Source organism: Falco rusticolus, chromosome 11 (assembly GCF_015220075.1).
Source record: "Falco rusticolus isolate bFalRus1 chromosome 11, bFalRus1.pri, whole genome shotgun sequence".
NCBI classification, from domain to species: Eukaryota; Metazoa; Chordata; class Aves; order Falconiformes; family Falconidae; genus Falco; species Falco rusticolus.
Window position 1 is genome coordinate 7,062,181 of NC_051197.1, and position 15,493 is coordinate 7,077,673.

At 42.2% G+C, this 15,493-nt stretch overlaps 2 protein-coding genes across 4 annotated transcripts in view; one reads left to right on the top strand and one right to left on the bottom strand.

The window, feature by feature from the left end:
• Positions 1-8,174, bottom strand: part of SCP2 (sterol carrier protein 2) — a 21,551-nt gene extending 13,377 nt beyond the window's left edge. The window contains exons 1-6 of the mRNA XM_037404549.1: positions 8,066-8,174; positions 5,665-5,719; positions 5,021-5,092; positions 3,000-3,131; positions 2,018-2,082; positions 818-944 (exon numbers count right to left, since the gene is read on the bottom strand). Of these exons, the coding sequence (XP_037260446.1) occupies positions 818-944; positions 2,018-2,082; positions 3,000-3,131; positions 5,021-5,092; positions 5,665-5,719; positions 8,066-8,107 (493 nt within the window). The 5' untranslated portion in view covers positions 8,108-8,174. The remainder of the gene's footprint in view (positions 1-817; positions 945-2,017; positions 2,083-2,999; positions 3,132-5,020; positions 5,093-5,664; positions 5,720-8,065) is intronic.
• On the top strand, positions 8,076-15,402 carry ECHDC2 (enoyl-CoA hydratase domain containing 2). 3 transcript variants are annotated; one of them, XM_037404552.1, is made up of 10 exons: positions 8,295-8,417; positions 9,847-9,914; positions 10,523-10,610; positions 11,117-11,203; positions 12,384-12,476; positions 13,107-13,163; positions 13,557-13,744; positions 14,186-14,236; positions 14,499-14,546; positions 15,195-15,402. In XM_037404552.1, exons 1-10 carry the CDS (start codon positions 8,300-8,302, stop codon positions 15,270-15,272), a joined length of 876 nt encoding a protein of 291 aa, XP_037260449.1. In that variant the 5' UTR covers positions 8,295-8,299; the 3' UTR covers positions 15,273-15,402. The 3 variants fall into 3 exon arrangements, with proteins under 3 accessions (XP_037260447.1, XP_037260448.1, XP_037260449.1); XM_037404550.1 differs by lacking the exon at positions 9,847-9,914 and having other exon boundaries at positions 8,076-8,417; XM_037404551.1 differs by lacking the exons at positions 9,847-9,914; positions 15,195-15,402 and having other exon boundaries at positions 8,076-8,417; positions 14,420-14,512.
• Positions 15,403-15,493: the final 91 nt, after the last annotated feature.

A 15,493-nucleotide genomic window follows, 5' to 3' on the forward strand; every position in this document is an offset into this window, starting at 1 on the left:
ATTTTAAATATTGTATCATAAGAATTTGACCTTTACAAGAGATGTGTTATCAGGGCTTTCCTTAGAACTGAACTTGGGTCCAGATGTTAGATAAAGACTACTAAACATGGTCGAGTTTTAGCTAACAGAACATCCTACTTGGATACTTAACACTTACTATGATAAAAATACTGAAAATAAGTGCATTTTATTTAAAGTATTATTATATTACTGAGACTTGAATGTTCACTTTCCTATCAGTGCAAAACAGCTGCAGTGACATATTGGAGTCCAAGTCTAAAATTTTTCCATACAGTAGTCTAAAACTAAGTGCAAATAAAAGATGCTGAACAGGCCAGCCTGCTACCTTGGAGCCAATTCCCTTGTCTGGTGAGGGGGTATGACTCAGCAGTGGCAGCAGCCTAGCACTATATATTAAATAAAATACCTGAAAGCTTTTGTCAAACAATGCAGTCCCAAGCCTATCTACCCATTCTAAGACACAAGAAAAAAATGCAGAAGTTGTGCAGCCTTTTCGCCCAGACCTTACAGAACCACAAACCATACCATCAGCTTGAATACCGGACACTGTATCACAGCCTTAATTTTGTCTTCTGATGGTTTGGTTTGCCTACACATCACCAATTTTTCTGTAGATAACCCCATGCAAATGTATTCCCATTTGTATTAGCTGTGGATGTTGCAGTTGTAGTACTTAAGTTAAAAAGAAAGGCCAAAGAATGCTATCATTTTTTTAAAACGGAATACTAATATATGTATTTTTTAAAAAAATCACTTCAGTAAAAGAGGTCAAAGAAAAAAATTGATTTTAACATACCATATTTCTCCATATGTTCTTTCCCAGCACTTGCAAACATCTGAGGTGCTACTGGAGCGGTTGCTAAGCCGTATTTATTTATCATAATTTCCAAATGTTTGTCAATTGGACTAGTTCTGTCTGAAAACTAAAAAGAAGGGAAATAGTTATAAAGCAAGTCATAATTTCCTTTTCTTTACAAGATTGCCACAAAAGAGTGCCATGGATTTCAAGCAAAATAAACGGTGGGTTTTGTCTGGTATTTTAACAATTCCACTGGGCAGCATGCTGCACTGCAGTGACATGTTTTGAGGCATTCACGATTTCTCAACTATAAGAAAGAGTAAATAAGCAGAAAATGCTTATTTACATTGTGCAGTGACAAACATTATGATCACTGCACTGATTCATGGCAAGGCCCACTCCAGTGCAATTTCTATCATAGTCACTATTTTCAGCAGAGGACTTCAGGTATTTTTCACCTCAGCTTAAAATCCTATAGTGAATATAGTTCCAAGTTATAAGATCAATACTGTATTAGTATTTTCAATGAAGCTTAGATGAAATATCATAAAGCATGATAAAGATAACTCTTACTCATTTCAATCAGTTGTTAAATTTAACACTTCTCACCCAAACCTCTGCATATATTATCAAATTTGGTAGTTCTGTAGTTAAACAACATATGGGCTCTAATATTGCTTGCCATAAGGCAAAATACAAACAAAAACCCCCACACTTCTTCAGTGAAAACAAAGAAGAGACAAGAAAGAAAGATTTACAGAAGCACTTAGTTTTTCGAGAAAGTGTGTTAACTGGTCAACTGAGTAAGCATCACATCAAAAGCCAGAAGACACAGATTCTTTCTTTAAATTTGCTGCATCACTTGGAGAAAGACACTTCCATTGCTCAGTGCTTCAGTATTCTATCTGGTATTTTCATCATTCTCTATTAACCCTGCCTTTAACGTATTCTTGGCAAAATACTAAAAGCATGATGTACTAAAAATTAATTCTAAAACATTCCATACAAAATTTTTATATCATAACTGCAATCAGAATCACAGAACTCATTAAAAGTTTCCATGGATCAAAAGAATATTTTATTTTCTAATCATCTACAGCCACATCTTAAAGCAACTGGTATTTATGAGAATATGTCTTAAAGAATGAGGTGTATCTACAAATACAATGAAATGTATAAAGTGTTTCAGACACTTACACCTGAAGCAAGGGATCCTTTTGCCATCCTCTCAAAGCCAAGTGCCAGAACACAATCTGCCAAACCTTAAAATAAAATTTATGGCTATTTAAAACACAATGCAATTATAAAGGACATTATGTACTAACAACTCTTCAGTTACAAGAATTATACATAAACACCTACCAGCTGCTCCTCCTCCTTTCTTCATTTTTGAAAGACAGTCAAATTGGAGTGGGAACGGTATTGATACATACATATTGATACTGAAGAATGAGAGGTCACTACCGGGTTTGGGTTTGTTTTTAAACTGTTTGACATCAGTCATCTTAAGATGACCAAGCACTTACATCTCTGCTACAAATACTAAAATAATCCTACAGAATATTACTATAGTTTTCATTACAGAAACATCAGCATTAAAGCGCAAAATGTCCGCAAAGGAACTGCAGAAACAGAAGGAAACAGTCATCTGTCAGTTTCAAGCAGTCTGTCACAAGGCATTGCTCTCTTTCCCTCCCTTCCAAAAATGTGTCAGTCAAACATCAGTGTTAAAGTTAAAAATAAATAAATAAATAATCTTCCTCACAGATTCTTCTCTCCTTTTCATCCTGTAGCCTAGTGTGTTGCAGTACTATACTGCAACTTGTTCTGTATTACTTCAAACAACTTTTCCAGAATAAACTTAACTGGCTTACTACTTATTAGGTTCATACAGCTTATGACGTAGGAAAGGACGTTTATATCCATATGCACCAGCTTACTGCATCACAGACGTAGTCTTAGGTGCATATATAATGCTCCAGTTCACACTGATAGTCTTAAAGTGCTTTGTCTTATATTTGTACATACAACTGACCAACCTTTTCAGCTGAGTGTGGCAGAAAACACAACTTTGCCTATGAGGATCAGACATTCACAGCTCAGTACTCATGCATTCTAGTTCTGCTCTTCATTCAAGCAGTATTTATAGAAACAGCAGCCCCAGAGCAAAACAACTCACCTCCTTCTACTAGTTGTCTGGCCATGAACAAAGCAGTTGATCCAGTAGCACAGTTGTTGTTAACATTAATGATAGGAATGCCAGTTAAACCCAAACCATGATAGATAGCCCGTTGTCCACAGGTTGAGTCACCTTTATATACAAGACACAGTATTAAAATAAGGTATATACTCAAACTTCACTAGTAAAAAGAAATTCTACCATGTACGCACAAAGCTACCACTTAAACTATAAACTTGAACTTTTGCACTGTCATCTTGAGTATGTCTCTCAAGTATCCACAGTACAAGAACCTTCGAAACAAGATGAAAATCATCAGATTTTAAAAACGTGTTTGTCCTGCTTCTGCGATAACAGGGCATGAATCAATGGAAGGTAACTGGACTGGACAGAAACGCCTTAAGACGTGTGGCTTGGAAGCTGCGACAGGTATCACAGCTGACTGACCCTACTTCAGCTGCCATGATACAGTCATTAATAGAGAAACAGGAAGAAAATACATGGAAAAATCTTTGGAATGGAAACAGATTTCCCTATATCAAAATCTGATTTTGACTGCTTTGAGAAATACCTTGGGCATCTGTGAACTGTAGTGACAGGAAAAGGTTCAAACCACTCATTTAACACCATCTCCTCTCACTACAACAAGCAGTGACTGCAAATTAAAGGCTTCTGTTGAGGGTGTCTATTAGAAAATGTGTTTGAGAGTTGTGCTGGTTTTGCCTGGGATATAGTTAATTTTCTTCACAGTAGCTAGTGTGGGGCTACATTTTGGATTTGCACTGGAAACAGTGTTGATAATACAGAGATGTTTTTGATATTGCTGAGCAGGGCTTACACAGAACCAAGGCCTTTTTCTGCCTCTCACACCACCCCTACCAGTGAGCAGGCTGGGGGTGCACAAGAAGCTGTGAGGGGGGACAGCCAGGACAGCTGACCCCAACTGACCAAAGGGGTATTCCATACCACGTGATATCACATCAGCATATAAAGCTGGGGGAAGAAGGAGGAAGGAGGGGACATTCAGAGTGATGGCATTTGTCTTCCCAAGCAACCGTTAAGCATGATGGAGCCCTGGTTTCCTGGGGATGGCTGAACACCTGCCTGCCAAGGGGAAGTGGTGAATGAATTCCTTGTTTTGCTTTGCTTGCATGTGCAGCACTTGCTTTACAGTCTACCTCAACCCATGAGTTTTCTTATTTTTACCCTTCCAATTCTCTCCCACTGTGGGGGAGTGAGTAAGCAGCTGTGTGGGACTTAGCTACCAGCTCAGGTTAAACCATGACAAGGGTCCTGCTGCTAATGAAGGCAGGGCAGCACTGTGCTGGTATGTAAACAATTTAGTTTTGTATATATCAGCTGTGAGGCATTATTCTGGAGACATACTAATGCATGTACTCTCATTAACCTTATACAGTACGTTAAATCATGGTTATGTTTCTGTGTATGTCCATAGGATTAAAATACTTATGAGCATCTCACAGCATAGGTCTGATCTATCACTTAAGAGCTGAATCCATTCAGGTATCTCTCATGTGCTTTTGGACCGAAAAATGCAAGTACACAGTACATGTTTGATCCCCAAAATACCCCTAGCAAGTGTCTTCAACTCAAGAGCAATGGATAAACAAGCTAATCCATTCCAGTGCACTACACAGAGCATCACACAAAGAATAACAGAATTTTCAAGTCTATTGCCATAAACATTAAAATATGGAAGTTTTGCGCTACTTGAATAAATATACCACCTGATCTGGCTGAGCTACTTGTATGAAACACATTTGGAAGACACAACTTTATGGAAGTCTTTCCATACCCACAACTAGAGCCATAAACTCCACAAATAAACAGACATAGATCTGTGATCACTAAAAATAATAATTTTTAGAAGTTTGAGACAGTTCTACAAATTGACATGATGAATTATTATAACCTGAAATTGATGGGATCCCCCATACTTTATCCGCACAGATGTTGCAAATGTCACAGATGTCACATCCCAGTCAAATGACACTACTTACCGTAAACATAACCAACACATGCCTGTTGCACTGCTGAATACGGAATCCCAGCATCAGTTAAAGCTGCCTGGCCTAAAAAGAGTTGAAAAGTTGAAAAAAAAAGTTAAATATTGAAGGGAGGCAGGGCAGAAGCAACTCTCACAACCATAACAAGCAAACCTAGAGTAGTATGTATGAATCATGCATTCACATACAAGAAAAAGAGCTGTAAAAATGACTTATTACGTAATGTGACTGGTTAACATAGCCTTGCATTTTCATTCTCATAAGGACAATTTTGCAGTATTTTGAGTTCTGAACAAGCTCCTTCATCAGAAAATTTCATGCAATAAATTCTGTGTTCATGCATAAAGGTTATTTGTCCCGATGAAATTATGTTTGAATAATACAGGTTAAGCATGAAATCATTTAAGTGTCCAATCCAATTTTAAGCTATCCTTCTGACTTCAGTACTGGAAGGCAGAGAGCTGAACAGGTCAGTTGTGGATTTTGTAAGTGTTCTTTTTCATCAGTTTTAGATTTGCTTTTTATACGTATCTATTTAGTGAGCAGTAGCTGTTCCTTCATATGTGTAATAAAAAGATTAACTGTGAGACTTAAAGTAAGTGTCAGCAATCACACTAAATGCTTTATTATTAAATTACCTGCCTCCTTAGCCATATCAGGGTAATCAGCACTCTCCTCATTAGGTTTTGTGAACTGACAAGAAAAAAAAAGGGAAAAAAAAAACACACAAGAACAAAACACAGTGAGGTTTAATACATCTTTTGCTTAAACTGGTACAGGTATAATCTTAATATTTACTTTAGAAATAGGTTTCTGAACAATCAGTTTTAAATAATGCAAACAATTTAGTTTAATTTAATTGACCTGAAAGTGCTTGCACAAAATCTGCACAGTTCCTAAGTGCTACTGTCAGACCCTGTGACGGCTAAAACCATAAAATAATGCAGTTTTATGGAAGCTGAGGACCAGTTTTGCTCAGTCTTAAAGAAGATCCATGACTTGTATGGAGATGGACAATAACCCTGTCCAAAGCCTCTGGGTGGGACAAGAGAGTAACAGTTGTGTTCGCTGCTTCATTATAATACATGACATAATCTTCACTAAGGCTTTGATAAATACCTCTGCTTCAACTTTATTTTGTTATACTTCTATTTTTTAACAATAAAATGCTTGTTCTTTGTTTGGAACTTGCTTCTACTCCCTTTCCAAGCCATATTTCGCTTTGTTACAAATTATACCAAACCCTACCCTACCCCTCACCATTGGGGTACAGGTTACATTTGTTTTCTTCGTAGTACAACTCATGAGTGTCCACAAACAAATATATGTGCTTTGCATTTTTACACCATACTAGCTTCTTAAAGTTCCAGAAATTATTTGACGTTCACTGTTAGTATATAAAATATAATTTGCTACCTCCATATGCTTACCTCCCCAACTCCAGTCTTTTGCAACACTTAGCTGTACTTTCTGTAGTGCCTCCTTCCCTTAATTTAGACAAAGAACCTTCAAACTGAAGGTCGTAAGAAAAATCAGTCAATGAACTGATCATTGTAAAAGTCTGTAAGATTGCCTGATGTTACCTGGGCTAACAAAGCGGGGAAGAGAGTATGGACAATTTCTCAAATCACACAAAACTGATAACTAAGATGATCCACCTCCGAAAATGAAAGACAAGGAAACACAGATTGTTGTTTTGAGAAGGTATACCAATTTTTAGCAGATATTATATAATTAAGATTAAAAAAGAGAAAGGATGCAATCCTAAAAGACTTCATAACAAAATGCTTAAGATGTAATATAGTGTCTGAAAAGTTTTAGTTGTCTCTCCCACACTACTGTTCCTTCCTTGAGCACACCACAGGTGAGGTCCAGTAACTTCCAAAACCACATTCTGCAATCCAGTTCAATGAATTCAATGAACAGAATGAAGTCTTTTACCCTTTATTTCCTTCCCTATCACATCACATGCTGAAGAAATATTCATGCAGCCATAAAAAAAAAAAAAGTTATTTAAAAGTGTGGGGGGGTTCTCACTGGCAAATACCAATCTTAAGTTTCATCCACCGAGATGAAGAAGGTTCCTTTAGCTTTTGCTCCTCTTTGAGAATCACAGAATCATTTAGGTTGGAAACGACCTTTCAGATCAAGTCCGACCAGGACTGCCAAGCCCACTACTAACCCATGTCCCTAAGCGCCATGTCTACACATCAGTTAAATCCCTCCAGGGATGGTGACTCCACCGGTTCCCCAGGCAGCCTGCTGCAATGCTTGACAGCCCTTTCGGTGAAGAAATGTTTCCTAACACGCAACGTAAACCTCCCCAGCACAACCTGAGGCTGTTTCGCCTAGTCTTATTGCTTGTGACTCGGGAGAGGAGGCCGACACACACTTCGCTCCAGCCTCCTTCCCGGGAGCTGCAAAGCCGTGCCGTGTGAGCCCGCTGGGGGAACCCGGTGGCCGGGCACAGGCACCCCTGGAGAGTCCGCGGTGCCCCCGGAGCCCAGCGGCCCCCGGCCGCTCACCGCCAGGGGTCAAGCACTTGACCGAGGTTGCAGTGACACGGGGACACACTCTGGCCACGGCAAACCCGTCATATCGACCGGGCTTCAAAACATTAACTCGGCCGCCGCGTCCGTCCCCGCCGCCGCACCGACCAGAGGTGAACTTTGCGTGGCGCCGCGGCCGCCCAGGCCGGGCCCGTGGGCCCCGGCTGCCACCTCAGGCCGCTCCGCGGGCCCCGGCTACCACCTCAGGCCGCTCCGCTCCGCTCCACAAACGCGCTCCACGGGCAGCGACCGCCCCTCGCCAGGGGCCTCACCGCACCTGAGGGGGCCGCGCACGGCTCCCGCGCCACCGCCCCCCGCGCCCCTCAGCCGTCGCCGCCTCAGGAGACAAGACCCGCCCGGGCCGCCCCCGTCCCACCGCACACGCCGAGTTTCGCTCTGCCCCCCTGCACGGCCCGAACGCGCAGGCGGCGCCGGGGAGGGTTCAGGCCGGCGGCGCGGAGCTGGGCCGGCTCCACGGCCCGGCCCGTACCTTGGTCATACCGACGCCCACCACGAACACCCGGCGCTGCATGATGGCGACGGCCAGCAGGTGCCCGCGCACCCCCTCCCGCGCTCCCCGCCGGCCGAGACCCCGCCGAGACCCCTCCCGGACAGCAGCAGCGGAGCAGAGGGGCGGGGCCAACGCCCAGTGGGCGGGGCCAGCGCGCCTTCCCCTCCCTCCACCCCCTCTCCTCCCATCGCCCCCCGTAAGGCGAGGGGCGCCATGCTGCGGCTGGGGCGGGCGGGCCGCCTGCTGCTGCGCGGGGGTGGCGGAGCCCCCAGGGCCGCCCCGCGGCGGGGCGCGGAGGTGCTGGTGGGCGCGGCCGGCGGGGAGCGCAGCGGTGAGTGCGGCGGGGCCGCGGCGGGCCGGTGATTAGGCCGCGGCGCTCGCCTGAGGGGCTGTTTCTGTGGTGCGGAGGTGCTAAGCCGCTCAGTTCTGATAATTCCCGTTAAAACGCATCAGCTGCCGACCTGGGGGGGGGTGTCGTACATATCCCCGGGCCCGAGGGGCTGCGGGCCCCACCTGAGGTGCGGCCCGGCCTGCCAGGCACCTCAGGTGGGGCCCGCAGCCCCTCGGGCCCGCCCTGCGTGCCCCCTCGTAGCGACCAGGGGCAGGTTGCTTCCTATATTTTCCCTTCAAATTATGCCCTGATACATTTTTCTAGAACCCAGCTGCCAAATAAATAGCTGAGTGCAAGGGGTTTTTAAGTTATATGCAAGAGGCCTGAGTAGAAGCAGCCCCGGGTTGCCCCAGGGCACGTCTGTGCCTCTACATGCATGAGAGGCACTAAGCCAGGTGAGTTTTGGTTCAGATTGCCAATGGAATTACTTTCTGGTAAGGGTTAAGTATCGCAGTTCCTGGTAGTTTGGCTAGTTACATGACTGCAGTGACCAGAATTGTGAATTTCCATTGGTTTTGTTTGTGCCCACTGTTACCTGTGTCTCCGTCCCCGTGTGACACACCTCTTGGTTCAGGCAGAGGGACAGACACCTTCTGGCAGGGCAGAAGGACCAGGAATGACAGATGCAAGGTACATCTATGCACCTGCAGCAACAGCATCTTTCAGGGTTGAGGCCTGGGAAGTGAGCAGAAGTCCAGCCGAGGAAACAGGAGAGGTGGTTTTTTCCCTCCAAAGCGTATAGAAACCATTGGGCAAACATTTGCAAGACACAAGTGCAAGGGAGGAGTAGGTTGATGATGTGCTCTTATTTTTCCACTTGGGCTTAGGAAATTCGATTGAAGTCCTTTCCACTGATAAGCTTATTAGCTTTAAATTAAATGGAGCTGCAATTTCAAAACTGTTCTGTAATGCAAACCGAGAGTGACCAGTCTGCAATATTCTCATGCAAACAGCAATACCAAGAGGATGGTTTTCTTCAAGGAATGTACTTGAACACAGTGCAACTGTACAATAAAAACTGAAATAAATAACATTTGGAACAGAAACCTAAGATGGATCATTTGGGTTTGGGGTTTTTTTTCCATTCCTGCAGTGATTCTGGGACATATATTCTTGGATGTCATGTTGATTTTAAAAAGTCTGTTTATATTCCTCACAGTGCTACTGAATTTTACAGTTGTCCTGCATAACTGGGTTTTATAGACATGGTCTACCACCTCCACTTCTAAAATAACTGATTGTTTTAGAGTATACTTTATATGCATTTTCAGGAAAGAGAAGATGCAGCATATGCAGATATTGTTCCCAGTTGAATTACCGTGTCAGAGAATTAAATGAAGTATAACTGAAATTGTCTCCTATTACTAAGGTATTGCTGAAATCCTAATGAACCGACCCCACGCGAGAAATTCATTGGGAAAAGTATTTGTAAATGAAGTGAGTATGGGCCTGGCCTATAAACATCTTTGGAATCATGATCAATAACTAAATGCAATTAAAATAGTTGTGGGAAATCTGAAACAAAAACTTAATCTCTTGCTGAAGGTCAGTGGGAGACTGGGGCAAGGCAGGTTAGCCTGAAGAAAAAGAGACTGACGTGTGTGTGTATACTGCAGTAACTTCAGATGTGGACTGGAGAGAGATATTGGAGTTACTTTAAGTTCCTAACTCAGACGCAAGTCCTTACTTGTGTAGTTACAACAAAACCACACTCATTGTCAGACCTTAGCAGATGATCTGTTTGAAGTTAATATATTGCAGAGAAAGTCTGGCTCATGCCTGGACAGGAAGGGGAGTTTAAGGTACCGCAAAGGTTCATCTGTCAGTGGAAGAAAAAAAGAGATGGGGAAACGTGTTGTTCTGAGGCTGTCATGGAAGGATCCTGCTGGCTCCACATATGTGATTTCCAGGAAATTCCTGACACTTGCAGGGGAAAAAAAAAACCAACATACTTTTATCATAGAGTAGGAGCTTGCTAAACTTAATTCTACACATGCCATATTCTTAAAGTTTTATTTCTCTTGTTTGTACTCCCTCCTTCGTAGCTGTTCAGTGCTCTGGAACAGCTCCGCTTTGATGAGAAGGTTCGTGTGGTGGTGTTCAAGAGCGAGGTGAAAGGTGTATTTTGTGCTGGTAAGTAACACAGGCTCTGCAAATTAATCTTTAAAAACCCGATGGCTCTTAGGGTTGTGTGCTGATCAGATTGTGCAGAAAAGCAGCTGGAAATGCACACTAAAAGGAAAATGGGCTGGCTTTTGTGTAGCTAATAACAAACACATTGTTCTCTTTCACCTGTCTGCCTTTCAGCTTCAGTGATGAAGACGTGTGTGATGGAGTGAGCCACACAGGCTGCGTGGCGCTACTGTTTGGTTTCTTTTTATAACCATCTTCAAGCACAGGTGTCTCTCGTATTGGAGTCCTTGATTTCCAGATTTATGGGTTATCATCCTTACAATAATTGGTGCTCCTTTCTGAAATTTGTTGAAAGGGAACAGAGGAGCACCCTAACCACTGCTCCGGCCCGGATATCCACACCAGCTTCCACTGAGCTTACCTAACCTGAACACTGTACTTGAAGACTTCTGAAATAGTCTGCCCCCGGACAGGGACAGAAGGGAACCTTTTCCTCCTCTATTTAGGTGCAGACTTGAAGGAACGTGCAAAGATGGATGATGAGGAAGTTGGATACTTTGTTAAAAGGCTGAGAAATCTCATGGATGAAATAGGTAAATGATTATCTCCATTGGGAAACTTGTCCTAGACTGCCTGTACTGAGACAATTAGAAATGCTGCAGGAAGGGAAGGATGCTGGCCCCAGCAGGTTATCCATTTTGGAGTAGCTTCCCAAGTGGCTCCAGCTTATGCCTGAAACAGCGATCTGATTAGAATTAAATACCAACTGCCCTGCTGCCCCTCCAAGGACAAGATGCATTTCAGTACTGCCTTTAGCCATGACAAAGAGCAGCGCACACACATGCGTATAAGCAGCACCTACTATAACAAAGCATTCTATATACAGGTCTGTGTAATCCTTGGGAGACGGTGCTGGACAAAATGAGCTGTGTTGGTTGTCCCACTTTCAATACGTGCTGAGAAGCACTCTTGATACGGCAATGACCTATGAAGGTGGATTTGGATCTGTGAATGGATTTGCTGAAAGTCAGGGATTTTGTACCTACAACTCCTCCCCCCCCTTTTTTTTTTGTGAAAAATAATTTCTGCAATTTTTTTTTCTCCTTCCCTATTTATGAATTATTCTGCTCTCACTGGAGAGGAATAGCAAAGTGAAATCTGACTAAAATACCAATCGGAATTGCAGTAATTAAAACCCAAACAACAGTGTAGAAAGAATGACCCTGTCCCGCAAACCACAGAGGCAGCTGGGGGCAGGGGGTAGTTACAGCACAGAACTAGGTCACCTCTGAAGTCTGCTTCCAGCTCCCAGAGTATTTGAAAATGTATCTTGTCAAGCCACTGATCTCCAGGTACCTCAGGTTCCTCAGCTGTGAGGTGACAACAGTGTTTACCAGGTTCAAGAGCCTTGGCCAACAAAAGCACCAGAAGAGCCAGTCATTGTAACAGTGGTTAGGGATGGTGTCTTTGTTTCAACTGTTAAACTGCACCATCTGGATATTTAAATCATAAATTTCCAAGGAGACAATTAATCCTCTTCTCTGTTGCAGTAGCTTGCATTTGCATGCTGCTTTGCATCTAAGGAGAAGTGCAGAAAGGTAGTTTCTACTGTTTAGACACAGTCAGAAAGTTTGTGGCAGAACAAAATTAACTCTTGAGCAATTTTGAATTTGAGAACTACTAAAAGCTTTAGAATTTAAGCATTTACATTCCAGAAGTAAGTGGAACAGAACTTCTGGAACAAAACTGTGTAATACCTGTTGTCTTCTTTAGCTGCCCTGCCTGTACCCACAATTGCCGCAATAGATGGCTATGCTTTGGGTGGTGGACTAGAACTGGCGCTGGCTTGTGACCTTCGAGTAGCAGGTTTGTGTGTTGCTTAATGCAGGGATCTTCTTGTAATCGGTGACTGTATTTTAAAGAGAACTTAGATGCAGGATAGCTGACTGTTAATGGAATCCAGTAGGCTAAGAGAGGTACTTGCAGAGTTCAGGAAATGCATAGGCATTTGTCCAGAAATTGTGATGTTTAGTTATTATTGGGAAAGCAGCTTCCTTGCTTAAAAGATAAAGCTTATTTTTAGACAAGATTAGGATTCCTTCAGAAAACTGTTCATTGGTAGAATTAATTATTATCATGTAATACTAGATCAGCACTCTAGCTAGGTCTAACCTCCCCTACTTAAATCAGTTTGGACTGGAAGACTTCCTTCTTCTGTCTCCATTTTTCCACCCATTACATTCCTTCTAGTATGGACCCAAGGTTCATTTTTCTAGATAAGATTGCTATGTTGGGGTAAGCAGCCATACTACACGTCCCTCGTCTGACTTGAGGTGGACATTGGTTAAGCAGTGTAGTATTCAGACTTTCTAGCTACCTGGAGAAATGGAGTTCCTGTTCAGTACTGACTGTAGTTTTATTCATCAGTTCAGTATGGAAAATTTGTAGTTACATGGATCAAAAAGTAACTAAATCCTCTATTTATTTTTTTAATAGCTTCATCAGCTAAAATGGGCCTTATTGAGGCTACAAGAGGGCTTCTTCCTGGAGCAGGTAACCCTCATTAAATCTTCAGTCTCTTACTTTCTCAGCTGTATAGTAAATATTTTGCCACTAGAGCACCTGAAGTGTTTTGAATGTAAATTAAAGTAGCATCTTACAGTGACCCAAGATTATCTATGAATCAAGAGTTCTGTTCTAAGCCCTGTCTCAGACTTGCTATGGATTTAGGGAAGTCCCTTTACCCCTTTTCCTGTTTATCAAAATAGGCAGAAGGGATGCTGAAGCCTTTCAGATGCCTTGCAGAATGTTTACATGTTCATAGTTATTAAAGAAACATATGATCTGTATTTTTCAAACCTCCTTGTTATACAAGGAGACAAAATAGTGTTGTGTTTGGGGGCATTTCTCAGAAATGGGTAACAGTGGTTTTGCTGTTGTCATAAGGTGGAACCCAGCGCCTGCCCAGATGTGTTGGAATAGGTCTTGCGAAGGAACTCATTTTCACTGGTAGGCAGATTGACGGAGAGCAAGCCGCCTCAGTGGGATTAGTAAACCACGCAGTGCCACAAAACAGTGAGGGAGACGCGGCTTACCAGAGAGCATTAACTTTGGCTGAAGAAATCCTTCCTCAGGTAAGTATATTATTCATGTGGTCAATGTACAGATGGCATTTCTGCTTCCCTTAAGAGAGAGCAAACAAACAATTGAAAATTCCTTTCTATTAAATACTGAAGCCTTGGTTTCCTGATGGGTAAGACCCTTAACTCCGTCCACTCTTTTGAGTGCACTTTCTGTAGGAACAAGTGTTAACATCCAGCTGCTTAACTCACCGGACAGCTTTACCTCCCAGTTGTGGTAACACAGACCTGCAGGACACACTGGAGCCATGCACCATGTGCATCTATTAACTCTCAAGAATGGTTTTGGTGTTTTTTTTAAATACTTACTAACTTCCTGCAAATTTCTATAGACTAAAAGGTCATTTGAAGCTAGGATAATGATATAACAACACTTATTATGATGTGGCTTTAATTTTTTTTACATGTTTGTTGTGGCTTATTTTTTTAATAAAGGCTCCATTTGCTGTGAAAATGGGAAAACTGGCAATAAACAGAGGAATGGAGGTAATATTTTTTTTTTTTAAATACTGAGGTAAATGAAGCGGACAGGCAGCTCGTAGATTACTACAGTAAAAATGTTTAGAGCAGATGAGCTATAGTCCTTGTTTAGATCAGGCATTTAAAACCATTGTAGGAGTATTAAAGACTTTAAAACAAAACTAATATGGCAGGAATTTTTTTCTACAGATGCTAACACTGTAGTTCTAATAGAGGAGTGAAGGCCACTCGCTACAAGTGAAGTTTATTGATTCCCTCTCATCCCCAGGTTGACATTGCATCAGGGATGGCTATTGAGGAGATGTGTTATGCCCAGGTAGGTAAAGGAACAACTGTACACTTTCTAAAGCTAGGTCCAGGTATTCCGTGTCCTTGTGTATTTTCCTCTCTATAAGGGAACACTAACAGCTAAATCTAAAGCTTTGATAACATACTTGAGTGCAGTTCCAGGTATCTAGTTCAGAATAATAATTGCTGTTATGCACTACTGCCTCTCTCTGCCTGAGACCAAAGTCTGTCCTTAAATACCCTTCTCTCTAAAGTAATTGGGTGTTCTTAGTTTCAATGATACAATTAAAGGATGAGCATTATGAATGGTTTTATTTTAACAAATTCAAAAATTGATTCCTGCTGTGGTCATTCTTTATGACAAGTTTTGAAAGCATGTGTCTTTCTCAGCTAACAGAATAATGTAACTACCATCTTAAAATACACTGAGGCAAAGTATTACATTCATGGAAAACTGTTTCCCTGTATAGTTCTCTGGGCTCTGTCTTAGATGCTTTGCTTGTGATTTGCACTACAACCCAGTCTCTTTATTTTCCTAATTGCAGAACGTGGGACTTCATGTATCATTGAAAGAAAAGCAATCTTAGCCTTAGACTACTACTGCCAAATTAATCAGTACTTAAAAACATATCAGACTTGTCAATGAAAAATATACCTTTTTTTTTTTTTGATGTAGAATATTCCCACAAGAGACCGTCAGGAAGGGATGGCTGCTTTCAGGGAGAAACGACCACCTCGGTTTATTGGCAAATAATGCTTCCTCAATTCCCTTTGATTTCTTGAGATTATTTTTATGACTCCTTGCCTTTGCCTGCATTTCTGAATACTCCACTGGATCAGTCTGCTGTAAGAATTTCCAAATAAAGATATAACTTTGTACAGCTGATCTTTTTAAAGCATGTACACCTTAAGGCAGTGGCTATAGCTCTCAGACAGCTGTCAAGTATGGAGAAGCTTTGGCTCACCATAAGCAAA